Below are 27,962 nucleotides of genomic sequence, written 5' to 3'. Positions count from 1 at the left end.
TAGGAGGCGATCAAAAGCGGGAGGGCTGGGCGTCGCCGGCGCAGGCGCAGTTAGCTGCCTCGCGCGAGAAGGAAATGGCGGCCGTTGTCTCGGGCTCAGTCTCGGCGGCGGGTTTGGAAGCCGGCCCCAAAATGGCGGAGAGCGGAGTTGTTCCCGGAGGCGGCTTGGGTTCGGGTGGGCCGGCGAACGGGGCGGGCAACGGCATCGCCGACGGAGGCCCCAAGAGGTGCGTGTTTGACGGGGAGGAAGACGGGAAGGTGGGGGGGGGGAGCGGCAGGCAGGCAGGCCTCAGTCGTCGTCTCAGTGCGCATGCGCGGCGGGAGGGCGCGGGGCAGCGCCTGAGGCGCCTTTCTCGGCCGGGCGCTCTCTCTCACCTGTGGCGGGGGACGATGGGGGGATTTAGTCCCCGGCGGGATGGGTCGCTTCTTGCGCGAGGGGAGGGGAAAGGAAAGGCCGCTTCACCCCGGAAGCAGCATTCGGGAGACCGCTTCTTTTTCCCTCAGACGGGCTCAGTCAGGTGGCCCTCGACTTACGACGGCTTGTTTAGTGACCGACGTTACAGCGCTGCGCAGATCAAATCATATTCCCTGTTTCACGCTTACTAGGCGATCAAAAAACTCGGGCGCTCGCTGGTTCTAGGTGCGATCTTTTGACAAGCCAAATCAACGGAGGAAGCCGGATTTGCTTACCGACCGTGGAGATTCGCTTAACGGCGGCAGGAGAAAAAGGGTGAAATGGGGCGCGGCTCGCTGAGCAAATGCGTCTCGCTTAGCATCTGGCCTCGATTGTGTGGCCGTAAGTCGAGGGCTGCCTGTATTCCTTGACAGAAAGCAGAGTGGAAGCTGGGAATCCAAATTCAAGCCACGGTCGTGAGCACATGTCTTGTCATCCAGCAAAAGAAATAAAGAATTTAAAAATAATCCATTAAAAAGAAAACAAGCTCCCAAAAGGAAAACTCGGTGGACCACAGGAGTCTTTTTCTGCCACCAGTTTTCTGTGTTTCTAAACCACAGAATCAAATCTCTGGATGGATGGATGGATGAGAAGCGAAACGTCTTCAAAGAAATGCCAGAAAAGCCCCAGTTGGCTTCTGGAAAAAGCACCTTCGGGACAGAATCAATCATAAAATTCAATCATCAGAATTACTGAATAATGTAAAGTTGTGTCCCTCTAAGTCTCTCCTCTTTTATAGAGGAAACGGTGCAGGTTTATTTCAATGCCGGTAGAAGAAGGAGGAGAGAAGGAGGAGAAAAGAGAAGAAGAAGAAGAAGAGCAAAAGTTTACAAATTGGTCCCCTTTTTAATCTAGTTCTTGGTGGATTGTAATGTTTTAATTCTTAATATTTTCAGTGTTACTGTTCTATATTGTAAGCTGTCCAGAGTCACTTGACAGTAAGACGGGTGGCTGGATATTTGGAACTTGGGGACCAACCATGAGATCCTCAGAGCTCTCTCTTTTTTATAAATAATTTTTATTTTATTTTTGAATAAACACAAACAGACAAAACACACAAAAAAACCACAAAACCATCTTCCACTACAAATTGTAGAAAGTGTGGTTTACGATTGGTTACAAAAACTTTCATGCATCCCTTCCACAGTCACCACCTACAATTCATATCAAATCATATATTTTAAATCAAATATATTTATATATATTACTATCATCCTACCTCAATCTTCATTTGACTATAACTGTTTTTACGTCCTTTTATATAAAATATTCCAGATTTAAAGCAAAACCACATAATGGCATTCCATTAGCTCTTCCCGATATCATCCAGTAACATTACATCTTTATAACATGTTCTGAATAAAAATTGGTTATATTTAATAAGAGTTTCTAAACCTCCTTTCGTAGTCACCATTTGCAATTTATATCAAATTTTCTCTTATCAAACCAATACATATATATACATTACTACCATCAATCAATTATTTAACTATCCATTATCACTTCATTTTATACATAATGCTCTAAATTTGACTTAATTTTTTATTATAAGCTTTCATTACATCAACCTGTGTCTTTCCATTAATAGTGCAGTCTTATATCTCTTGCCATTTGTGGCATTCGTATTCTGGTTATTTCCTTAGTAAGTTTTGTATGGACTTCTCTTCGCAACTTATTGCTTATTGCATATCTTGTATAAGCTCGAAACCCTCCATCTGCTTCTTCGATCAGCTTATCTTTGGTTATCACTAGTGCTTCTGACAAAATTTATCTCCTTAGTTCCATTAATTCTTCTCTCTTTCCTTCTTCTATACTTTGAAATCTGGGATAGATCTCCAGTCAATCTATCTCCCCTTTCCATATTCCACTCTTTCCATTTCCAACCACGCTCAGATCACTGTCAGTATCAACAATTTTCTTGTCTCTTTGTTTGTTTTTTCCTTCAATTTTTAGAACTCTGACCTCCACTTTCTTCATTTGATGAACATCCTCAATTTTTCCATCAAATTTTACTGTTCTACGATCTATGTTCTCCAATCTCTTCTCAATTCTGTTTTCAAAATTAATTTAGCTTTAATTTTTTTGGGGGGTAGTCTCTTTTGTAATAATAAGATTTCCTCACCAGATGGACACACTTCCTCTTTCCGTTTTCCTCCCATTCCGGAGCTGTCCCATCTTCAGCAGCTTCAACGGCTGCGCTTCTGTCACACACAAAAAGAGATTTTCCTGGATCAATCAGGGACTTTGCACTGTCTCTGAAATCAGCAGGACGTACTCTTCCCTATCACCGTCTCTTCGGGACAGTTTAGGTCCAAAAGGACCGTCCAGCGGCAAAAGTGTCGGCTGTGATCTTGGAGCTCCAAGATCGCACATCATGTCGTTGCGACATCAGCTCCTCCTTCCTCAGAGCTCTCTTAATGTTTGTGATTTTCTTGTAGACGTTTCATTACCCGGCAAGTAACATCTTCAAGGTTACGATTGTAAGCTAGACAAGCACTGATGATGTTAGCTAGTGTCGCAATGAAACAACTGCAAGAAAACTGAAGAAGCTTCTTGGATGAGAAGTGAAACCTCTTCAAAGAAAAAAACCAGAAAGTCCAGATGCCTCTTGAAAAAAAAGCACCTTTGGATCATCCTGGATGACGGAGAACCTAGACAACTACAAGAAAACCCCCAACCTCAGAGAGCACCAGGGAGCCTGCAATAAAAGAAAGTTGGAAATCGGATTGAATTGTGCGTGTGGATATCAGAATATGGTTGTTTCTTAAATTGGACAAAATCTTGTACCTGAGCTATAAAATGGGTGACTGTAATCTTGCCATAAAGACGAAAGACTTTGAGAAGAGTTCGAGATTGCTCCTGCTGAGTTAATGACTGCTCTGTGTTGTGAGTTGTTGTTTTCCACATTGCACGCAATTGCTGTGATTTTGAGTACAATGAACCAAGCTATTGTGTCTTGTTATTAGAAGCCTAGGTTTAGTGCTTTGACAGGCACGTCGTCTGGCTGTTCCTAGCTAGGCTTCCAGTTAATGTTGGGCCTGGTTTTTGGGGAGGGGTCTGACTCGGTCCTCTTCCTTTTTTTGTTGCAGTGAAGGCAACTGGCCCAGCCAGAGTGAGAAAAGGAAAGAGAGGAATGCCAAGCGGGGAGGAGGGAGCCGCTTTGAGCCGTACCCCAGCCCTTCTTCCAAAAGATACCGAGCCTTCATCACCAACATCCCCTTTGACGTCAAGTGGCAGTACCTGAAGGACCTGGTCAAAGAGAAAGGTACACGGCTCGGGCGTGGCGGCCGGACCTCCGCCCTCCTTCCTCATGACCTCTTTTTCTCTTTTATCCAGCAGACACGGAATGAGTCTGAAGTGGTTTGGGTAGCCGTAGCCATGTTGAGCCCCGAGGGTTTTCTGAGGGCAGGCGCTTCTGGCGTTGCATGCTGGCTAGCGGCTGTGCCCTGGCAGGAGACATCTTTAATGTGCAGGTGTTTGGCACGAAAGCGCCTTGAGGCTCTTGGGAGGAGAGCGGAGGCTCATCGTCAAGAGGCTTGGATTGAGGAGGTTTGCTTTTTTTAAAACCAAGAAGCCCTCTACAAGCCTTCCTGGATCCACGATCCAGTTTCCACGGAGGGGGAGAGCAGCAGTTTTCCTCGTTGACGAAATCTTGCTCGGTGGTTGAATATCTAAGCTTGTTTTAAGAGTGAGCTCAAGAAAAGATGGCTTCAACGCAGCCAGGCCTGGTAAATTGGCAAAGGAACACCCACCTCCCCATGCTGAGCCTGCTTCAGAAATCCAAGGCAAGCATTAGAAAAATGGATGGGGTTTGGTCAGCCCATAATGTAAACAGGTAATTTACCTCAAGGTAATCTGGGGAGGTGGAGGCAACGCTAAATCAAAATCAGCACGGCTTGAGCCGCTGCTGACTGGATTCTTTTTGTAGTGGGTCAATATGTTGGGAAGGAAGGCCGGTTGCAATCTTGGCGAGCCTCTCTTAAAACACTTTAAACTGGACAACAAGGCCTGTGGATTATTGTGCTTAGAGGACAAAGTGTACCTGTGGCTTAAAGTGGAGAAAAGATGGCTGACAGGAATTGTGAGCCCAAGGCAAGCAAATGGAACGCACAGGCCCCTCCTAGGAGTGTGCAGGCCATTCCCAGTTAAGCATATAAACCCTCCCCCCCCTGTGTGTGGGGGGAAATGTTGATAGCACCAGAAAGTGCAGCAACATCACTCCTCAGAAATTGGACTCCCAGTTCTCCTAGCTATGGCTTGATTCACATGAAACGATGAATGGAAGGTTGCTTTGAGGCATGCCAGTGCTCGACCGAACGCTGTGTGAGAAATCTTGGTGAAAAGGAGGGCCTTCTTTGCGCATAGAGGTGTCACTACTTCCAGTATGATGTCAAACTTGGCCAGGTGTTTTCTGGTCTTTTTACCCCCCCCCCCCTCCAGTTCACGACCCCATCCCACTGGATGCTACCTTTCCAACGAGAGGGTTGTTTTGCTCTGTTCTCCCACTCCAGAAGTTTTTCCCCTGTGGGCAGTCCCCGGGAGGAAAATGGGAGACACGTTTTCCTTCTCTCTGCCGAGAGCTTAGCGGTTCTGACATTCTCGGAGTTTGTGACTACAGCTCAGATTGGCGTAACCGGCACCTCTACGGAGCTGCTTCAGCCGCCTTTGGAAACAATCTGAAATCTCAACGTCCTTTGACGGCAGTCCCCGTAGTTCCAAGAATCTCACATTGTGGTTCTAAACATGGCTAGAAATTCTGGGTGTTGTCTCCAAGCAACCCAGGGCCTTGGATTTCAGGTATGGCGCAGCAGATCCATGCGGAAGGGTTACCGGCTGCACTTCCACCCTTCCAAGAATTGTGGGAAGCTTTAAAAGCCCGCAGTAATAATCCTACTGCGGAGAGGGGCCTGTAAGTATATGGTTGAGTAGAGTTCAGTGTTGTGGTCTGTTTAGATCTCGCACAGGTGTGTGTGGAAGCCTGCCTTGAAATGTTTTAATCGTGGCCTCTTCCTCTCGGTGAAAGTCATTCTAGTCTGATCATTGTTTGGTGAAACTTCCAAGTTACAGGTGTGCAGCATCTTCCTTTTCTTTTCTTTTAGTTTATCCCCTTTCAAACTTTAAACCAGGGGTCCCTTGGTGTTTTCCCAAACTGCCAAATGAAGTTGATATTTGTTGCTGAAATGTTTGGACACAATGGATAAAAAATATATATATATATATATATTACCGGATGGCAGACTGGAATATCTGTTCGAAGAACCCAGACAGTTCAGATTTATTTCTTTCAAAAATTGAAAATTCAGCATTTCTTGGGTCAGGGTGCAGTTTGTGGCTTTTAAGCTTTTGTTATTCTCCAGGCTGGCTGGATGCTTCAGCAAATAGTATTGTATTTATTTGTTGATTGCATCGAGCCACCCATCTTCTAACCGACTCCAGGCAGCTCCCAGTCGGAGTGGTCGCCAGTGTCTCAGAGCTGTCTGGAGGTCCTTGGAAGCAACAGCTGGAGCAGAATTCCAGATATAAATTCATCCCTTTGCCCCACCGTCTCTGGCATAGTGGCACAACACTGCAATTCTCTCTCTCCCCTTCCCCTCCTGGTTAAAAGTTAGGAAGTTGGGCAACAGCGAGACTTATCCCTGGGCCTAGTCACTGCAGGATCCCTGTGGTTAGGGGGTTGTGATTTGTGCGTTTGCAGTTGCAGCATCCTATGGCCACAGGATTGCAACTTGCGACCTTCCCTGCTGGTTTCTCTGAAAAGCAGGGTCAACGGGAAAAGCCGGCAGGTGGTCCCACCGCGTCACACCCGATGGCTGGATGAGACTGACTTCAGCCATGGAACTTCTGCAACGGTTACAACACGTTGCTTCAGGAGCCCAGTTGCGGGTTCCAGTTACTTCCATTACACAAGGGCTACCTGTAAATGTGTTTGTAAATATAGGTGGTCCTCGATTTACGACCACAATGGAGCCCAACATTTCTATTGCTAAACGAGACACTTAAGTAAGCTTTGCTCCATTTTACAATCTTTCTTACCAAAATTCTAACGAGTGCTTTTTTCAAGAGGCAACTGGACGTTTTTTTCTTTGAAGACATTTCTCTTCTCATCCATGAAGCTTCTTCAGCTCTGTGATGTGGCTGTTTAGTGAATCCAGCTTCCCCCTTGACTTTGCTTGTCGGTCGCAAAAAGGGATCACCTGACCCTGGGGCACTGTCATAGCAGTAGCACTTATATACCACTTCCCAGAGTTTTTCAGCCCTGTCTTAAGTGGTTTACACAGTCCTAGTTCTGAGTCAGTTGCCAAACACGTGACGACCGGGATGCTGGGAGAGCCGTAAGCCTGAAAAACAGCCATCAGTCCTTTTTCCCAGTGCCGTTGTAACTTTGAACGGTAACTAAATGAACTGTTGAAAGGCAAAGGCTTAATGGAGTTTTGACGTTCTGTAGATTAGAAAGGAGAAGGAGGAGCCAAACAAGATTTAAATGTTTTCATGATGGAAGAACAATGTGATTAGGGAATCCAGTGGCACATGGGGCTCCTTCTTTGATGCAGGAGAGATTGTCCCACTGTTAAATCAGGCTTGGCAATATTAACTAGTAGGGGGGGAAAGGACATTTCTCCCTGCGGGTTCTTCCCACTGTGTCCCAACCTCGAGGCAGCAACGGCTGGCAGGTTAAACGGAGGAGGAAAACGTCAAGGGCTCCGGTGCCACCCATGTGCTGCCCACCCGTAATGCCGAGTTGCGGCTGCTTAGCCAACGGAGGAGTGTTCCCGGGCTTTTTCTAATAAGGCAGAGGCTCCACATATGGTTGCTGACGACTGTTCTAAATCCCCCTTGTTTTCTTGGCTTTCTCCCTTGGTCTATGTACCGTCTGGAATCTCATTTGTAGTTGGTGAGGTAACATACGTGGAGCTCTTAATGGACGCTGAAGGAAAGTCAAGGGTAAGTCTCCGAGAGCTTTTCTTCTGTGGATTTTTAACTACTTGACAAAATGTGTGTGATGGCGGCGTGGAAGCCCCCCAAACGAGGTTGGGCCAGAGGCAGCGTGTATGTGGTAGAGTGGTTCTCTCGTTGGCAGGGGCCCAGAGCTGCTTTGGGCTTGGGGGGTGGGTGGGTGGGGAGGTGGGAGAGGGGTCTGCTTAGACCCGGCAGCGCCCTTGCCGTTGCTGCTGTTGCTGCCGCCGCCGTGCTCCTTGGTGTTTGGGCTGTCTGACTTGAGCATGGATCCTTACTGGCATTATCAATGTCCCACCTTTACCTTAAATGTCTCCGTGTGGTTCTTGTGGCCGGCCTTTCGTAAGCTCGGTGTGGAAGCGAGGTTGTAATAAATGTCAGAACTCTCTCTGGCCGTCCGTGTCTTAAATGTTCAGAACGAAGGTAGCTGTTGGTGGGGCCTTGAGGGAGGCTCTTGACACACCTTCCCCGAAGGCTGCTTGTGGAGGGGAGAGAGAGAAACAGAGTGAGGGCGGGAGGGAGGGAGGCGTTGGCTGGCCTAGAGGCACGTCGAACTTCGCAGAGTCGAGAGGTTCCGGGAGAAACTGGCATCTGTCCCGCCGATCATGGCTTCTGTGTCTCCCCCCCCCCCCCAACACGCCTGGCCATGTAGGCTTAGCGTCTTGCGCTCAGGCAAACGGCAGTTATACTGTTGTTCAAACGGCAGCCTGGATCCCACAGACACGATCCCCAAAGCGGCACCCTTGGAAGGGATCCGAATACCTTAAGATCCCGTGGAAGAGAAAATGTCTGCAGTAATCCTTCTGCACTGGACTCTCGACTGACTTTCCTTTTTCTGTTCCCTTTGCCTCCCCAACCCTGGTTCTTTTTTTTTTGGTTTGCATTTACCTGCCTGATACTCCACTTCGGCATCGTCAGGGCTGCGCGTAAGTAGAAGCACCCCCTCCCCTCCCTCTTCCCCAAATCGGGGCTGGACCTGGGCCGCTTAGCCTGGGGAGACTCACCCTTCCTCGCCTCGTGTCTGTTTGCCTGCAGGGTGGTTGAGTTCAAGATGGAAGAGAGCATGAAAAAAGCTGTGGAAGTGCTGAACAAGCACAGCCTCAGTGGGAGACCCCTGAAGGTCAAGGAGGTAAGTGTGGAGCCTGGCCGCCCTGATTTCTGCCCTTTCTCGTGCCCTGCCCCCCCCCATAAGAGAGCAGCATCTGACATCAAAACAATAGCCTGAAATTTCCATTGCTAAACATGAGTTTTTCCTGTTTTTCCACCTTCCTTGCCACCGTCATTAAGTGAACCTGGCTTCCCCAATCGACTTTGCTTGTCAGAAGGTCACAAAAGGGGATTGTGTGACACACACACCCCTCACTCCCGGGTCAGCTGCCAAGTGTCCAAATGTGAATCCCCCGAGCATGGGAATGCTGCAATGGTCTTATAAGGATCAGAAATAGCCATAAATCAACTTTTTTTGCAGTGCCGTTGTATGTTCAAAGAGTCACGGTTGTAAGTCGGGGAATATGTCTCTTCTTTTTTTTGCAGGGCGATATAATTTCATATTTCTCTGTTGAAAAATCTGGGGGTTGTTTTGTTATTTGTATCGTGTTTTCTGACGTGAAGAATCAAAATGGGTTTGCATGCAATTTCTTGTTGGGAGAAAAAAAACAGTTTCCCTTTCTTTTGCTCCCACTGGAAGCAAACGAGAGAAGCGGCTCGACTTTTGGGGTGAAAAGAGACTCTCTTTACCCAATGTCCTGTCCTTGTACTGTGCTTCCCTGAAAATAAGACCAACACCACCACCCCCTCCGAAAATAAGGCCAGGTGCTTATTTTGACCCCCAAAATAAGAACCTGGCCTTATTTTTGGGGAGGTCTTATTATTTTTGAGGTGCAGGAGGCGGCGAGCGTGGTCACCTCGTGGCTACTGCTGTGTTGCAATATTTTCGGAGAGGGCTTATTTTCAGGGAAAAGGGTAGTCGGAAGCCAGGCCCCATTTGGAACGATTTCATGGAAAGCCACTGTAGTCCTCGACGTACGACCTTCCCAAGGAAAAAATTGAAGTTATATTGGCCTCAGAAAAAGGGATTTACGATCTGCCTTTGCAATCTCAGGAAAGAGATTTCAATGTAGGTCCTTGGCTGGTACTTGGAATGACTTTTAGAGTTTGGCGGATCACAATTTGGGACTTTCCCAGCCAGCTTCTTGCAGGCAAAGCCAGTTGCACACCTGGATTCATTTTACAACCGTGTGAGTCGCCTGATAACCACATGGTTTGCTTAAAAAAACCCTGGTGAAAAATATTTGTAAGGTCGGGTCCGATCGTGTCATTACTTGCTTAGTGACTGAAATTCTGGTCCCTGTGGTGGACGTACATCGAGGACTTTCCGGCATAGGAGACCAGGCTGTCCAAGGAGCATCCCCACTCGGGATTGGATTGGATTTATTAAATTTATAGGCCGCCCAATCCTGAAGGACTCCGGGCGGCTTACAGAAATAAAAATTTAAAAGAAGGGTTAAAAACAAAGGAAAGCAGATTAAAAGAAGCACATCATGCACCCTGCCTAATCGGGGCTGGACCTCGGTCGAGAGGTCAACAGCCCCAGGCCTGCCGGAATAGCCAGGTTTTGATAGCCTTTCGGAAGGCCATGAGAGTGGGTAGGGTCCGGATCTCTGGGGGCAGTTTATTCCAGAGGGTCGGAGCGGCTACAGAGAAGGCCCTCCCTCGGGGTGCCGCCAGCCGACATTGTCTGGCTGATGGCACCTGGAGAAGGCCCACCCTGTGCGATCTTATCGGTCGTTGGGAGGTGTGCGACAGAAGACGGTCTCGCAGATAAATCACCTTGGGATCCGGCAGAAAGCTTGCTCGAGATAGCCAACCCTGAAACATTACTTGACAAAATGATTTAAAATGTCAGCAAACTCTTCTCGGCTGCTACTGGGGTGGGGTGGGGTGGGGGAGTTGCGTGAGCTCGAAAACAAACCTCACTGGCTAAAGAATTGAGGTGGGTTTTTTTTCTCTACATCCCTCCAAGAGCTCTCCTCTGTCCTGCAGGAGGCTGAAAGTGCCTTCCTCCCTGTTTTAGGATCCTGACGGCGAGCATGTCCGAAGAGCTGTGCAGAAGGCCATGGCAGCCTCTGGGAGTGGGATGGGCATCAGCCCTGGCGCCGGCGGGCCTGGCATGATTAACATCCCGCCCAGCATTCTCAATAACCCCAATATCCCTAACGAGATCATCCATGCCCTGCAGGCTGGCCGGCTGGGCAGTACCGTTTTCGTGGCCAACGTAAGTTGCCTCTCTATCCATTTAACTCTATTTCAATCCTAATGTTTAAAGAGCAGCTGTCAACTCCGTCCCATAGTGGTTCCTCCTCTGACCCGCTGGTGACTCACCGACAGCCCCATTCACTTTAATGGGGCGGCTGGTGATTCGGCAGGGACACAAGAAGGTGAGGGACGCAGCGGGTGACAGGTGAGCTCTCTTAACAGTTGCTGCCAGGATGGATCTGAAATGACAGGCGCTCTTTAATATTATATTTCTAAGCTGCTGAGAAGGTTTCACATCCGTTTTTACTGCTTGGCCTTCCTCCCCCCATTTAGAAGCCTGGTGGTAGAGATGCGTTTCTCTTCCAACGGTTATGCAGTTTGTAGATTTCCAAAACTAGGGACTAAAGGAATATTCCTCAAGTGTGTTTTATGATTTATCTCAGGGTTACTGTGACATGATGTGAATGCATCCATGCGGTGCCTGTTAGCTGGCAAAACTTGGATTCATGGAATGAGTTTCCCCAAAATGCAAATATTGCAGAATATACAACCTCCTCGTGCTACCTATCTAAGCTCCATTTCACACTGAACAAACTAATTAATGTATCTTAAACTGTCTTTTGATAGATTTATTTTACACCAAAAGCATTTTATTGAAATAAATTTGACAAAAATAACAATTCAATTTACATTTTAAAAAAACCATCAATTTTTATCCACCCTCCCTGGGTCCGAAAGGAGAGCTGTTTTCTTTCTTGGTCTCTGGCAGGAATGAAATTAGCCCAGTGTGGACAATCCTGCCCTCTTGCCTGTTGAATAGCAAAATAATATACCTGGCCCTAAGCTAAGGGACGCAGTGGCTTAGTGGCTATGACGCTGACCTTGTCAGTCAGAAAGGTCGGCAATTTGGTGGTTTGAATCCCTAGCGCCGCATAATGGAGTGAGCTCCCATTACTTGTCCCAGCTTCTGCCAACCTAGCAGTTGGAAAGCACGTAAATAATGTAAGTAGAAAAATAGGGACCACCTTTGTGCGCCTTCGGTGTCTAGTCATTCCGGCCACATGACTACGGAGACGTCTTCGGACAGCACTGGCTCTTCGGCTTTGAAACGGAAATGAGCACCGCCCCCTAGAGTCAGGAACGACTAGCACATGTGCGAGGGGAACCTTTACCTTAAGCTATTGTTTAGATCACTCATGGTTGTAAGATCTAAACCATGGTTTTACAAGCCATTATGTGGGAGGGCTGGATAACTCCTGCTCTTATCTCTTATGTGGATCCCTGGCAATCTGGGTTCAGACCTGGGCTTGGCTCAGGCTAAGCCCAAGAACGGCATACGGCCGAAGAGCATTTCTTCATTCACTTACATGCAATGGACAGGATCTTGCCAGACTTAACACGCGGTTTGATCTGATCCACCCTTGGCAGCTTCAAGATGCAGGGACTTTAATTAGCTCTCAGAATTCCCCAGCCTGTTAGTCCACCCATCTTAAAGTCACCCTGATGGACGACCTTTTTTGGGGGGGGCACACTCCCATCCTTGGCATTCGGTCCTGCTTAAATAAACCCTTGTCCCAGGCGGGCAGCTCACGCTGTCTTGCTCACAAGGGGACGTGAGGGTCCTGAGGGTCAGCCGCCGTATTTTAAAAGACCCGATGTTGACGTCCAATCGTTGCTCCCCTCTCGTCCCCTCCTGTCTCTTCCTTCAGCTGGATTACAAGGTTGGCTGGAAGAAGCTGAAGGAAGTTTTCGGCATGGCCGGCGTGGTCGTCCGAGCGGACATCCTGGAAGACAAGGACGGGAAGAGCCGGGGGATCGGCACGGTCACCTTCGAGCAGGCCATCGAGGCCGTCCAGGCCATCTGTATCCTTTGCTTGGACTGGACTAAGGATCCGGGGCTGGCTTCGGGGGTCTCTGGGATAGAACGGATTGGGTGGCTCACCTGCTGAAGGACCTGGGCTCAGCCTTCCTCAGGAGGCTGATTAAGAACTGCTGGCAGCTGCCTGAAACCGTCAGCTGATGGCAAGTGAGGATTGCAGAGGGCTACGGGCCGACGCAAACGCCTCCCAAATGCCAACTGCTGATTGGTTCCAACTTCCTCTTGGAATAGCAGTAGCCCTTAGACTTATATGTCGCTTCCCAGGGCTTTACACAGCCCTGTCTAAGCAGTTTACAGAGTCAGCTTCTTACCCTTTCCCTCCCTCCCTTCTACCCATCCATCCATTCATTTCTCACTCCCATTCTTCCTCCCTCCCTTTCTTCCATCCATCCTCTCCCTTTCTTCCATTCATCCACCCATACTTCCTTCCATCAGCCTTCCTTCCATACATCCTGCCTCCACCACCACCCCCAGTCACTCCCTTCCCTCCGTCTTAGCTCTTAGACTTATATACTGCTTCGCAGTGCATCCCTAAGCAGTTTGCAGAGTCAGCCTCTTGCCCCCAACCATCTGGGTCCTCTGCTGTGAGTTGGGGACTGCCCGTACCAAACAAGAGGGCAGTTCAGTTACACCAGGGGTGTCATTTCCTTGGTTGTGGCTGACCTTAGGGGCTGGGTTGGGGTGGCCAACTGGGTGGGCGTGGCCAGCTTGACGCCACTCCCCAAACAGCTGCCATGTTTCCATCCAGCCTACAAACACTCCGCTCCCTTCACTTGCCCAGACTCCCACCCCGCAAGGGATTATGGGGTCGTTAAAAAAGAGGAGGATGACCCGTCTGCAGGCTGTCAGAGGCCGCACCTTGTGCCAACAACGCAAGAGTTTTTTTCCTCCTCTTGAACTGAAGCCCCCATGAGATCAGCTGGGATGATAAATAGGTTTTTCCTCTCGCTCCCCGGGGCCTCTCCCTTGAGAGAACGGGGCAGTGCGTTGACGGCAGCAAGACACCGTGTGTGTGTGTGTGTGTGTGTAGAGAGAGAGCTTCCGCAAGCCTTTCCTAGAAAGGGAAGAGGACCAGCAGAGAAAGGAGGGACACACACAAGGTTTTTGTGCTGCTGCTTTTGCACGCTCTGTTCGACCAACGTAGGACCCCCCGAAAGGCCTTGACTCAATTCCTAGCTATGTTCAACGGGCAGCTGCTCTTTGACAGGCCGATGCACGTCAAGATGGTAAGCAAGGCAAGATTGCCTACCCCACCCCAATCCCCTCCTGGTTTCTCCCCCCTCTCCTCCCCCCTCCCCCCAACATTAAACTTCTCTTTAATGTTTCAGGATGAACGGGCGTTGCCAAAGGGAGACTTCTTCCCACCAGAGCGGCCCCAGCAGCTTCCTCGTAAGTCTTCAGGGCTCGCTAGGGAACTGTGGTCCCCGGCTGGACTGGAGAGATTGGCTGGTTGGGTGGAAGGATTTTTTTTTTTCTTTTGCAAAAGTCCATGAGATTCCTTTCCTGCCTTTAATTTCGGAGCCTCCGAGGAAACAGGATATTTTTTTGAAGCAGGCAGCTGCTTTGCCACTCAGAGAAAAGGTTGGGGTGTTTTTGTGGCACCCCATGGACACTCGAGCGTTGCTGTCGCTGGTGAGCTTTGGAATTGATTTGTTGGAGAAGAAAAAAACAAGGAAGCCCAATTGCCTCCTGAAAAAGCACCTTTGGGAATCTCCGCTCCGGTCCGTCTCCCTCCCTCAGCGCCAGTGGTCTGTAGCGATTCTCCGTCATCCTGGTTGTCCCAAAGGGGCTTTTTTTCAGGAGGCAACTGGCCTTCCTTGGTTTTTTTTTTCTTCGAAGACGTTTTCCTTCTCCTCCAAGGAGCTTCTTCAGCTCCGACTGGATGGTGGTGGAATGGAAGGATTTATACTCCTTGCAGGCAGCTGGTCATTTGCATTTTTTTGGGGAGGGACGTTGAGGGCACTTGGGGGTTTCTCTGTGTCCTCGGGGTCACCTGAGTGGTGCTCCTGGTTTCTGTAGTTTGTGTCAGGGTTCCATAGCGAACAGAACTCGGAGGCAGGTAGAATAGTTTTTATTGGGTGTATCATATTGGCACAGGCTGGTGAAAACCAACTCTGAACGTTCCCGTGGTTTTCACCTAATTAAAAATAAAAGTTTTTCCCCCTTTTCCAAACAATCAGTCCCATGGTTCAATCAAGGTGCCATCCGGTTGCTGGGTAACTTCACTCTTCCTCTTCAGCCACCTCTGGGAATGTCCTTGGTTCCCAGGGGAAAGTGGTTTGTTTTGGCTACAAAACCCCAAGTATCTCTTCTCGCCCCCCCCTTCCTTAGCCCTCATCTCCATTGTGGCAATGATGAAGCCTCTAAGATGGTCTCAGTCAGGTCAGCTTCAGATTGGAGAGTCTGCAGTTTTTCCCCTGGGAATCCATTCCTGCTCCCGCACCTTTCCCAGGGTGTCCATCCCAATTTGCATAGCTAAAGGTCTGTAGAGACTTTCAGTCATCCAGGTCAGTTGCCTCCCGAAAAAGCACTTTGGGGGCAACCTGGATGACTGAGAATCTCTACAGACTTTTAGCTGTTGGTTACCTACATGGGAAACGAGGCGTTGACTCCGTTGACTGGTTTTTTCTTTCCCCCTAATTATGAGCATTGGGATTATTCCTTATGCCATCTGCATTGTTTGTATTTGTTGTCCTGGATTGTACCAGTGAGGCGGAAACCAATTTCGTTGTATTTATTTTCTACAACGACGACAAAGGCTATGCTAATTTCCCATCGTTGTTGCAGATGGCCTTGGGGGGATCGGCATGGGACTGGGGCCGGGAGGAATACCGATCGATGCCAATCACCTGAACAAAGGCCTGGCCATGGGCAACCTTGGCCCTGGAGGTGAGTCTTTCACCTGATGCTTTTGGGGTTAGACTCAGAATTGAGCTGGGAGGGACTCTGGAGGTCTTGTAGTCCAGCCCCCTGCTCAAGCGGGAGATCCTGTACCATTTCAGACACTCTAGTGACTGTCCAGTCTCTTAGAAACCTCAGTGATGAAGCACCCACCATGTCTGAAGGCAATTGGTTAATTGTCTACAACTGTTAAGAAGTTTCTCCTTAGCTCCAGGTTGCATCTCTCCCTGATTCGTTTCTATCCCTTCCTCTTCCTGCCTTCAGGTGCTTTGGAGAAGAGATTGACCCCCCTCCCCTCTCTTCTTTGTGGCAACCACTCAAATAATGGGATCCTGCTGTCATATATATATTTTTTCTCCTTTCTTAATTGTTAGCCACAACATAAATTCTCTCCCTCCTCTTTTACCTTCCTGGCCGGTTTGGGAGCCTCCCGGGTGCCTCTTGGGGTTGGGAAGCTTTTCCCTCTGGGCCACTGTAGGACGAAAGAAGCCGGTCGGAGGCTGCTTGCTCCCCACAGACAGGGCCCAAAATCGGAAAGAGAAAATAGCCCAGGTGGTCCTGAACGAGCACAATTGAGCCCCAAACTTATGTTGCTGAGTGAAAAATTTTGTTAAGCGAGTGTTGCCCCATTTTACGACTTTCCTTGCCACACTTGTTAAGTGAATCACTACAATTGTTAAGGTGAGGGACATGTTTGTGGAGTGAATCTGGTTTCCCCATTGACTTTGCTTGTCAAGAAGGTCGGAAAAGGGGAGCACGTGACCTCTCCCGGGACATTGCGACCGTCGTAAATGTGAGTTGGTTGCCAAGCATCTGAATGTAAATCACGTGACCCCCACGGATGCTGCAACGGTCATAAGTTTGAAAGATGGTTGTAAGTCACTTTTTTCAGTGCTGTGGTAGCTTTGAACGGCCACTAAGTGAACTTTTGTAAGTCGAGGACTAACCTGTATCCGGCTTCAAGGTGGTTTTACAGCCCTCTCTAAGCGGTTTACTGCCCCCTAACAATCTGGGACCTTATTTTACCGACCTTTGAAGGATGGAAGGCTGAGGCAACCTTGAGCCGGTCAGGATTGAACTCCAGGCAGTGGGCAGCCTGCAGTATTCTCAACACTGCTCTTACAAGAAAGAAAGGAAGGTAGAGAAAGGAAGAAAAGGAGAAAGAGAAAGGATAGAAGAAGGAAGGAGAGGAAAGAAGAGAAAGAGAAAAAGAGACAGAAAAATGGAGGAAAGAAAGGGAAGGAAGGAGAGAATAGAGGGAAGGAAAGAAAAGAAAGGTAGAAAGAAAAGGGCACAAAGGAAGGAAGGAGAGTATAGCGTTAGAATATAGACATATACTGCTTCACAGTGCTTTCCAGCCCTCTCTAAGCGGTTTACAGAGTCAGCCTATTACCCTCCCCTCCCTCCCTCCCTCCCTCCCTTCCTTCCTTCCCACTTAGCCCTTAGACTTATATACCGCTTCCCAGTGCTTTCCAGCCCTCTCTAAGCGGTTTACAGAGTCAGCCTATCACCCCCAACAATCGGGATCCTCCTTTTACCTACCTCGGAAGGACGGAAAGCCGAGTCAACCTTGACCCGGTCAGGATCGAACTGCTGGCAGTGAGCAGTTAGTTAGTCTGCCATACTTTAAACCAATGCTTATTTAAAGAGGTCCTCAGTAGTGTAGAAGAAAACGGGGGAAATACCTGGAAAAAACACTAGTGAACAGTGGGCAGTGAGCAGAATTCCCCTGCAGGGCTGCCTTCTAACCACTGTGCCCTCAGGGTTGCTGCTTTTAATCCCTTCTGCTCTTGCACGTACTCACACAAACGCTTTTTTATTTTACTTTTAGGGATGGGCATCGAAGGCTTGGGCTTCGGAATGAATAAAATGGGAGGTAAGTCCTGCAGCTGGAGAAAGGAGGCAGCAGAGACTTTGACAATGATTGTAGATCATCCAGAATCTTCCATGATAATTGACAGCTAAATTGGAAATCCAGGCTCTGGCATTCTTTTTTTAACGGCCACATAATCCCTTCCGGGGGTGGAGTCCGATTAACAGATTAACATTAGCAATAAGGGAGAAAGAGCAAACTGAATATTGTATGATCTGGGAAGTATTCTACCAATGGTTGGAGAGAAAAAAAGGAGTTTCGAAATGAAGGAAGCTAAAAAATAAGTAGATAATACACAGATAGAAGTATAAATAAGGGGGAAACTGTTAGTATGTGAATGATGAGAATAATGATGTTTAATGTTGATATGATATTATTAAAAGATATTAAGAAGAAAACTCTTTAAAAAAATTAGCCGTGACCATTCCCTGCTCGGGCACAACCTTTGGTTTGCCGTTCCCAGCCCTGGGGAGGGGTCAGCATCCCGCGATCTCGGTACCTTCGGTACCAGTCTGGCCAGGCCAGGTAACCATTCGGCCTCCGTTCCTCTCCGGCCTGCTTCAGGGGCCCTTGAATGATTTCTTGGGCTGGCTGAGAAAGCCAGATGGTCCAATATGGTCCACTGTGCGCTTATTGATAAGTGCAAGAAGTAGAGCGTATAAACTCTCCGCATTTCACTCCGTGTGCCAATGAGAAGCCTCCCAAAATGGGAGCTGAATGGCGGCTCTTCTGTTTCAGGGATGGAGGGTCCTTTCAGTGGAATGGAGAGCATGGGCCGCTTCCCTTCCGGAATGAACATCGGCCGGATGAGCGGTAAGAACCTGGCAGCCTCAACGCCTCACTTCCTGTCTTCCTTTTACACCTGTGCGCACTCACCCCCACCCCACCCCCAGTGAGAGACACCTGTGGTGGCAGTAGCCCTGAGGCTGTGCAATTCCTGGCTGGCGGCTCCTGGATTGGCAAATGGAAGGAGGGACCTGGGTTTGCAGGCCCTTTGTTCGAATGTATGTCAGTCTGCGGTTGGGATCGACCTGATAGACTAGATAATTCCATCTGAACGCTTCTCATCCTAGGCCAGTGTTTCTCAACCGTAGCAACTTGAAGATGTCCGGACTTCAACTCCCAGAATTCCCCAGCCAGCGAATGCTGGCTGGGGGATTCTGGGAGTTGAAGTCCGGACATCTTCAAGTTGCCAAGGTTGAGAAACACTGGCCTAGGCTTTTTGGGGTGAGGGAGCGCTAAAGAAAGAAAGAATTACTGACCCCAAAGTGCTTTTTCAAGAGGCAATTGGACTTTCTGGTTTTTTTCTTTGAAGACGTTTCTCTTCTCATCCAAGAAGCTTCTTCAGCTCTAACTGGATGGTCGGGAACGGAAGGATTTATATTCCTTGCAGGCAGCTGGTCACGGCTGGATGACCTCTTTCTATCGGTCCACCATAGAAAGGGTCCTCACATATTGCATCACAGTATGGTATGCTGGTTTAACAGCTGCGGACAGGAAGGCCCTACAGAGAGTGATCAATTTGGCACAGGAAACCATTGGTTGCCCTCCGACACCACTGGGTGACATCACCAGGCCTCGCTGCTTTAGCAGAGTAAGGAAGATACTCAAGAGATGATTCACACCCTGGTCAGTGTCTCTCTGCACTTCCACCATCGGGCAGAAGACATCAAAGTATAGCCAGCCGAACAAACAGGTTTAAAGTTTCTATCCTTGGGCTGTCAGACTTTTAAATACAACCACAATCACTCCATGCACACGCTAGCTTTTTTTTCTTTTTCTTTCTTTTTTTCGTTTCTGTTATAATTTAGGACCAGTGAGATTAAAATCAATTTCGTTGTATTTAAAGACAATGACAATAAAGATTATACTTATACTTATTTGCATCCTTTTTAGAGTCGTCGAGGCCACTTGGAGGTCCTCAGGGTCACCCGAGTGGTGCAAATGGGGGTGGAGCCTTCTGGGAACTGCTGAACGGACGGTTGTAGACTGGAGATGGATGATGTCAGCACTTCCAAAAAGGCTCCCCCCCCCATGTGCACCATTCAGGTGACTGAGGACACCTGAGATAAACCTCCAAGTGGCCTCAACGGCTCTCTAAAAAGGATGCAAATCCTTCCCTTCCCATCATTTAGTCCAGGGGACGTCAACCTTTTTATACCTACCGCCCACTCTTGTATCTCCGTTAGTAGTAAAATTTTCTAACCGCCCACCGGTTCCACAGTAATGGTGATTTTATGAAAACCTAATGAACATTTTTAAATAATGCTATGAATTTTTTTAAAAAAGTCAATTAGCAATAGCAAGAGCAGTTAGACTTATATACCGCTTCATAGGGCTTTCAGCCCTCTCTAAGCGGTTTACAGAGTCAGCATATTGCCCCCAACAACAATCCGGGTCCTCATTTCACCCACCTCGGAAGGATGGAAGGCTGAGTCAACCTTGAGCCGGTGAGATTTGAACAGCCGAACTGCAGAACTGCAGTCAGCTGAAGTAGCCTGCAGTGCTGCATTTAACCACTGCGCCACCTCAGCTCTTAAATTAAATTAAAAAAGGAAAGTGCTTCAGTATCGGACAAAACCCCTACCGCCCACCATGATAGCTGGAACGCCCACTAGTGGGTGGTAGGGACCAGGCTGACTACCACTGATTTAGTCAGAGCTGAAGAAACGTCTTGGAGGAGGAGCGAAACCTCTTCAAAGTAAAACCAGAAAGTCCAGTTGCCTCTTGGGGGAAAAAAGCACCTTTGAGACAACCGTGACCTGGATGGCTGAGAATCTCCCTAGACGTTAGGGAATTACTTACGCTTGGTGTTTATGGGGAAAAATGGGCCCCCTGCAAACCATTGGTTTAACGACCGTGTTGTTCATTTAGCAACAGCTGCAAAAAAAATGCCATTTCCAACTGTCCCAAGTTCATAACTCTGATGAGTAGAATTATGGAGGCTTTGCTTTCCTGTCTTGTCTTCCAGAAATGGACCGTGCCATCGGTGGGGGGTTCGAAAGAGACTTCCCGAGAAACGAAATGGGGATGCCCCGGAGTTTTGGAGACACTCTGGAGAGAGGCATAGGTACGTCACACGGACTATGCACCCGGAGTGGATCGTGCGCGCAGGAAGGGTCAGGTCTGAGCAGCAAATGCTTAGCTAGGCTGTCCCTGGGGCTTCCCAAGGGAGGAGGAATGGCAGGTTTCTAAGAAGGAGCTGAGGGAGGGAAGGAAAGGTGGAAGGAAGGAGACATATGCCAGGGAGGGAGGGAGGGAGGAAAGAAGGAGAGAGAGCTGGGAGGTGGAAGAAAGGGAGGGATGTAGAGAGAGGGATAGGTATGGAGGAAGGAAGGAGAGAGAGGAAGGGAGGGATGGTGGAAGGAAGGAGACGGAGGGAGGGAGCCTGAAATTTCGCTTTTTAAATGAGCTTTGCCCCATTTTACGACTCTTGCCACAGTTGTTAGTGAATCACTGCAGGTATTAAGTGAGTAACCGGGTGATTAAGTGGATCTGGCTTCCCCCATTGACTGTGCTTGTCAGAAGGTCGCAAAGAGGGCGTGACATACACACCACCACCACCCTGGGACATTGCGACTGTCATAAATGTGAGTGGGTGGCCAAGCAATGGCATCCCCCACAGTCACATGATCAAAATCCACACCCTTGGCCACTGACTCACATTTACGATGGTTGCAGAGTCCCACCGAGGGTCACTCGATTCCCTTTTTACCACTTTCTGACAAAGAAAAGTCAGATCCACTTAACAGCTGTGGCGATTTGGCAGGGGAGAAAGCTCTTAAAATGGGACAAAACTCACAAATGTCTCACTAAGCAACGGTTTTTGGGTTACACTGTGGTCGTAAGTCGGGGACTACCTGGGCGGAGGGGGAGGCTTCGCTTTGCCAGTGGAGGCCTCCCCAGCTGGATTTCTTCCAGGGCTGGGAGGCCTCCTCAGACCAAAGGGGGCCAAAAAGAGCTAGCCTACGAGGAGTGGGGGGGGGGCATCCTGGGGATTATAGGGGGGGGGGCTTTTTCCTGCCAGGACTGAGAACCCCCCTTCTTCTCTTTTTCCTGCAGGGGGAGGCGGCGGTGGCGCCACAATTCCAGCCATTGACCGGATGGCTCCGGGACTGGACCGCATGGCCAGCAGCATTGACAGGCTCCCCTCCGGCCTAGGCCACGGGATCGAGCGCTCCGAGATGGACCGCATGGGGCTGGTGCTGGACCGCATGGGCTCCGGAGTAGATAGGATGGGATCGGGCATCGACCGCATGGCTCCCTTGGGCTTAGACCACCTGGCCTCCAGCATCGACCGCATGGGCCCCGGGATGGATCGGATGGGGGCCGGCCTGGGCTTCGGCCTGGACCGCATGGGCTCCACCCTCGACCGCGTGGGCAGCGCCATGGACAGGATGGGCAGCGGGGTAGACCGGATGGGGCTGGGCCTGGACCGCATGGTCCCGGCGGGGATGGGCCCCGTGATGGATAGGATGCCGGCGGGGCTGGACCGCCTCGGGGCGGCCCCCATGGACCGCATGGGGCTGGACCGCTTGGCAGCCCCCATGGACCGCATGGGGCTGGACCGGATGGGCGCGGCCGCGACCAGCATGGACCGCATGGGGCCGGCCTTGAGCCAGGGCATGGGGGCGGGCCTAGACAGGATAGGACTGCCCATGGGGAGCACCTTCGAGAGAACCATGGAGATGGAGCGCGGGAACTTTGCGGCCGGGAACTTCACCAGCGCCCTGGGAACCGGAGGGCCTGTTGCTGCCGCCGGTGGAATCGCCAGGAAGGCTTGCCAGATTTTTGTGAGAAATGTGAGTTGATCCAATTACTATTGCCTGGTCTCTCCATAACCGATGTCCCCATTTTCCTCCATCCGGACCTCAACACGTGTTACGTGGTCAAATGGACTTGGAGATAGTAGCAGTCCACTGACCCAAGGGAGGGGGGTGTCCCGGTGGAATTTGGGGCCCAGCTGCTTCCTATCGTGGGGTGGGGGCAGGGGGAAAAACAGGTGGGTGACTATGGAGATACTCAGCCATCTAGGTTGTCCCAAAGATGCTTTTGTTTTTTTTTCAAGCGGCAACTCGGCTTTCTGTTTTCTCTTTGAAGACGTTTCGCTTCTCATCCGAGAAGCTTCTTCAGCTCTGACTGGATTTGTGGTGGAATTGAAGGATTTATACCGCTTGGAGACAAAGCTGGTCATTTGCATCCTTCTAGAGGGTCATTGAGGCCACCTGGAGGTTCCTCTGTGTCTTCAGAGTCACCCGAGTGGGGTAAATGGGGGTGGAGCCTTCTTGGAACTGCTGAAACGACTGTGTTGTCAACTGGAGACGGATGATGTCTACCCCAAGGACAAAACACTCAGGCACAAACTGAGCAACATGGCATATGTAGTACCATGAGCCCTGTGCAGATCTGTATATTGGGGAAACAAAACAGCCATTTCACAAACTCCTGGCACAACATCGGACGAACCCATCTGGACTAGATTCAGCAGTCCATCTGCATTTAAAAACACAGGCCACTCTTTTGAAGACAGCAAAGTCCACCTTCTGGACAGAGAGGACTGCTAACTTGAAACAGGAGTCAAAAGAGGCCATCTGGGTCCAAATTGAATAGCCTTCTCTTAACAGAGGGGGGGGGGGTATGACATCATCTCCGGTCTACAACATCGTCCTTTCAGCAGTTCCAAGAAGGCTCCACCCCCATGTGCCCCACTCAGGTGACCTTGAGGACACAGATAAACCTCCAGGTGGCCTCAATGACCCTCTAAAAGGATGCAAATGACCAGCTTTGTCTCCAAGGAGTATAAATCCTTCCCTTCCCCACCATCCAGTCAGGGCCGAAGAAGCTTCTTGGATGAGGAGCGAAATGTTTTCAGAGAAAAAAACAAGGAAGCCCAGTTGTCTGTTGAAAAACAAGCCCCTTGGAGACACAGATGGATGACTTTGTGGTGCCTCTTCCCTTTGTTCTCCCCAGCTTCCTTTTGACTTCACATGGAAAATGCTGAAGGACAAGTTCAACGAATGCGGTGAGTCGCTGGCCTAGACTTGAGACCAGAGAGTTTTAGGGCCATTTGTGAGCTACTAAGAGGGGAATTGCTAGAGCTAAGGAGGGCAGGTGGGCCCTCTGGAGCACTGTATCGGAACGGTACCTGGTGCTCCCGGCAGGCACCGGTACGCCTGTATTGGGCCGTACCGGTCGTATCCCACCACTGAGGAGCAGGCTGATCCTTGGACAGAAGAAGTAGCTGGGGGCAGCCCCTCTCTGTACTTGGGCCGCAAGTGGTTTGATCCCCAGGTGAAAGGAAAGTTTTGTTCTCCCTGATTTGAATTGAAACATTGTCAGGCTGGAGTGGAAAAAGGGGGAGGGAAGGAATCCGTGGGGAAAGAGTAGGCTGGAGGGCTTTTTCATTGAAGGCGGCTGTTGATAATTTCATTTCCACACAGGAGTCCCTTCAAAACGAGACGGGCAGCAAATAAATTGAAGAAACAAATAAATATTAATAAAGGAGAATATTCGTAGCGCAAGGTTGACACGAGGGGTCCTCCTTGCTCTCGGAGCTTGCTTGTTTTCTTGCAGATGTTTCGTGACCCAAACTAGGTAACCTCGTCATCCGTGCTAGAAGGGAGTGGGGTTTGTGGAGAGGAGGAGGAGGAGGAAGAACGACTGTTGGGGTCCTTGGTGTTCTCTGAGCTTTCTTGCAGGCATTTCATGACCTAACTAGTGTCAAAGTTCCAAATAGCGTCCAAAAGTAAATCAGAGTCCGAGGCAAAGGATTCCTCAAAGTTCCAATTTACTAAGAGAGCCACGTTGGCACATCTGGGAAAACCCGAATCTGAAAGCTTCCCGGTTTTCCCCACCCAGTTGAAAGTTCAAGATCTGCCCCCCCACCCACCCACAAGTTCCATCTCCCACTGCCACGCTGGCAGCTTTCCCCCACCCAGTTCCGGTCAGGTGCAGAGGTGCAGAGACAAAGGATGACCTTGGCTTTGTAGAAAGAATGTTGTTATGGCTACATAGCATCTAACTCCGTACAATCCCATTTTCCCACCATAGAAAAGGCCTCGTGGAATAATGGAAAGTGTGACTGGCCAAAGGCCCAAAGGAAAAGGGGGCTGCAGGCCTGACAACCAGGTGTGTCATCAGTGCCAGTGTTGGGCCTTTGTCTGTTGGATGATGTTGATGGTTGGTCCTTTAATAGCAGAGTCCCCACAACCTTTCTGGGTTTGCGGACCAGACAGGGAGATGGTTCCGTGAGAGCACGCGTAGCCTTGCCTGCTGCTCATGCTAGCCGGGGTGTCACGGTCCCCCTGCATTTCCATGGCCTGTGGAGACCCCTCTTTTTATCTGTGTCTGAGGGCTGCTTTGTCTTCCCAGTCCGTTTCTGTTCTCGGAATGACGAGCATGGATGATGGTGTTGTGTAGTTGGGTCATGAAGCGCCTGCAAGAAATCCGCCAAGCTCAGAGAGCACCCCAGTCCTCCCCCTCCTTCTTTCTCTTCCCCTTCCTCCTCCTCTTCTCCACCAATCATACTCCCTTCTAGCACTGATGGTATTACATGATTGGGTCAAAGAAAGCTCAGAGAACACCAAGGACCCCACAGTCCACCTTCCTTTCCTTTCCTCCTCCCTCCAAACCCAACTCACTTCTGGTATGACTGATGTTCCTCAGTTGGTTAATAAAAAGTCTCCAAGTAAAACACCCAGGCTCATAGACCACCAAGGACCCCCCCCACACACACACACACCACCTTTTCCTTTTTCCTCTTCCGTTTCCTTCTCCCTTTCTCTGCTCCTCCTCCCCACAAACCCTTCTAGCTCTGATGATGTTACTTAGTAGGCTCACGAAATGCCTGCATGAAAAAAACACCCAAGCTCAGAGAGAGCTCCAAGGACTCCACAGTCGTCCTCCTTTTTGTCTTCCTCCTCCTCCTCCTCCTCCCCTCCACAAATCACACTCCCTCCTAGCACTGATGACGTTATGTAACCGGGTCACGAAACGCCTGCAGGAGAAACGGCCCAGCTCAGGGAGAGCCCCAGGGACTTGAAAAGCTTGCGGGCCAAGGGAGGGTTTTAAAAAGAAGGGGAAGGGCAAACCAGCACAGCCGAGACCCACAACGGCCAACGGCTTCTCTTGCAGGGCACGTGCTCTACGCGGACATCAAAATGGAGAACGGGAAGTCCAAAGGCTGCGGAGTGGTCCGGTTCGAGTCCCCCGACGTGGCCGAGCGAGCCTGCCGGATGATGAACGGCATTCAGCTCCGCGGCCGGGAAATCGATGTCCGGATTGACCGAAATGCTTAAAAAGTCCTCCCTTTTTTTAAAAAACAGAAACAAAAATGCTATGGGGAAGTGGGGGGGGGGAGGGAGTCTAGATTTGTAATTCATTCTTGTTTATGGTGTAATTTCCCCCCCCCCCCTTTTTTTTAAAGAAAAAATCTGCCCGGATGTAAGACTGGCGAAGACCACAGCTCTGCTGCTTTCTGGAGTCATTTTAATAATTCCCTTTTTAAAATCGGGGGTGGCTTTTTTTTTTTACCCCCCTGATTCATTTTGTCTGTCTTTAACCTCTCTTTTTATTTTTATTTTTTTGAGGCAAGTTTTTTAAAACCGTTTAGGATGCCGAATTCTGGTTCTTTTTGTAGCGCCACCACCTTGTTGAATTGAAAACTAAAACATGTTTTGCATTGTGTCCGGAAGGAATTCCTTTTCCGCCCCCAGGTGGCCCGGTTCTAGAACATTGTGGAAAAATCTCTTTTTTGGGGGTGGGTGGGGCTGGGTGGGTGGGTGGGCGGGGGTGAAAGCTAGTCCTGATCATTGTGTTATCTATTCTCCTTTGGAAAAGTAGCGTGTTTGCAACCTTTTGCAGACGGAAGTGTTTGGAAATGTGATGTGTGAATAGAACAACAGTCCGACCAAAACCGTATCCTGTACACGATCTGTCAAACATTAAAGATGTTCCTTTGTGACTTCACGCCACCTCGCTTCTCTCGTTCCTTTGCAGCTTACGCTTCTCACTGGTGCCACTCCCGTCACACCAGGGAGGCCACTCTGGGCGGCTTACAAGTCATAAACAGATAAAGGTAGAGATAATGTGTGTGCTGTGTTCTTGCTGACTTTAAGCACCCTTGGCACGGGACTCTGGCATCACACAGTCCTGCTGAACACTCTGGGTTTGCAGCTATCAAAACCGTCACTAGCACAGGGGATCCTCGACTTATGACCACAACTCTCAAGCGCACACGAAGATGAGTCAGGCGTTTATCGAGCCTTCCATGACGAGAATCTCCCCCGGCCACTAGAGCCTTAAGGAAACTGCCAGACGTGCCGAAAAGACGTGAGGCTGACAGCGAATTGCCGCCCTCCAGAGACAGTCAGGCACAGAATTGCACTTCGTTGCTTATAACCAGTAATCAATTAAGGCATGAGGAATCCTGAAGAATGAGATAATGTGTCTTAATAGTCCTAGAGCAAATTGTTTTACGTCTCTTTAGGCTGGACTGAGTTAAAAAACTGAACTATCCAGTCAGAGGATGCGTGGTCAACAATTTGCATAACTCAGTCTCAAGGCTAATGGACAGAGTTAACCCATGCTTGGATTCCCCAAGCAGCGCACAGGAGAATAACACTTCACAGGATCTTGATTCTATCCCTCTGTTGATGCAGCCTAGAACTGGGTTGGCTTTTTTGACAGCTGCTGCCCACGGCTGGCTCCTATTTCAATGGTTGTCCACTCGGACTCCAAGATCCCCCTCACAGCTACTACTATTGAGCAAGGTACCTCCTATGCTGTACCTGTGCATTTCGTTTTCCTTGCCTAAATGTAGAACCTTCCTTTTTTTCACCATTGAATTTTATTTTATTAGATAGTGCCCAATGTTCAAGTTTGTCCAGATCCTTCTGTATCTTAAGCCTTAAGTCTTCTGGAGTGTTGGCTATTTGTGCCAGCTTGGTGTCATCTGCAAATTTGATGAGTTCCCCATTTATTCCCTCATCCAAATCATTGATGAAGATGTTGAAGAGTCCTGGGCCTAAAACAGAGCCTTGGGGTCCCCCACTGCATGCTTCCCTCCATGTAGATGCAGTTCCATTGAGGACGACACGTGTTGGTCAGCCAGTTACAAATCCATCTGGTGGTGATGCTGTCCAACCCACATTCTTCTACTTTATCTAGTAGTAGGTTATGGTCTACCTTATCAAATGCCATACTGAAGTCCCATCCATCCCTGGCTGCCTCCTATCTGTCTATCATTTCCCTCTTTCCTCCCATCCATCCATCCCTTTCTCCTATCCATCTATCCTTCCTTTCCCTCTCTTTCCTCCTTCCTCCCTTCTGTCTCCCTCTGGGCGTCATTGAGAACTACCTGTAACTTACTTCCTTCTTTCCCTCCCTCCTTTCCTTCTCTCTCTTCTCCCTTCTTTCCTATCTCCTCCCTCCAACTTTCCTTCCATTGTCCCTCCCTCATCTCTCTCTTTTTCCTCCTCCCTTCCTATCCCTTCCCCTTTCCTCCCTCCTCTCCTTTACATCACTTCTTTCTTTCCTTCTTTCCTTTCTTTTTCTTTCTCCCCTCCCTCCCTCCCTCCCCATCTTCCCTAGAAGGGGATTCTGAGCGGCGTGTGGGTCGGAGCCAGCCTGGAGTAAGCCTTCCTTGGG

The 27,962-nt window shown here is 49.4% G+C and overlaps 1 protein-coding gene across 2 annotated transcripts; it reads left to right on the top strand.

Annotated features, from left to right (window-relative positions):
• Positions 1–33: 33 nt before the first annotated feature.
• On the top strand, positions 34–25,625 carry HNRNPM (heterogeneous nuclear ribonucleoprotein M). 2 transcript variants are annotated; one of them, XM_032239049.1, is made up of 16 exons: positions 34–226; positions 3,543–3,718; positions 7,343–7,395; positions 8,326–8,333; positions 8,443–8,536; positions 10,481–10,681; positions 12,372–12,525; positions 13,718–13,767; positions 13,870–13,930; positions 15,329–15,430; positions 17,274–17,318; positions 18,054–18,128; positions 20,287–20,385; positions 21,378–22,117; positions 23,286–23,337; positions 25,449–25,625. In XM_032239049.1, exons 1-16 carry the CDS (start codon positions 75–77, stop codon positions 25,610–25,612), a joined length of 2,226 nt encoding a protein of 741 aa, XP_032094940.1. In that variant the 5' UTR covers positions 34–74; the 3' UTR covers positions 25,613–25,625. The 2 variants fall into 2 exon arrangements, with proteins under 2 accessions (XP_032094940.1, XP_032094948.1); XM_032239057.1 differs by lacking the exons at positions 34–226; positions 7,343–7,395 and having other exon boundaries at positions 3,635–3,718.
• Positions 25,626–27,962: the final 2,337 nt, after the last annotated feature.

The sequence above is a fragment of the Thamnophis elegans genome, chromosome 1 (genome assembly GCF_009769535.1).
Source record: "Thamnophis elegans isolate rThaEle1 chromosome 1, rThaEle1.pri, whole genome shotgun sequence".
Lineage (NCBI taxonomy): Eukaryota > Metazoa > Chordata > Lepidosauria > Squamata > Colubridae > Thamnophis > Thamnophis elegans.
The sequence above is the reverse complement of the archived record's forward strand: the minus strand, read 5'-3'. Positions and strand labels throughout refer to the sequence as shown.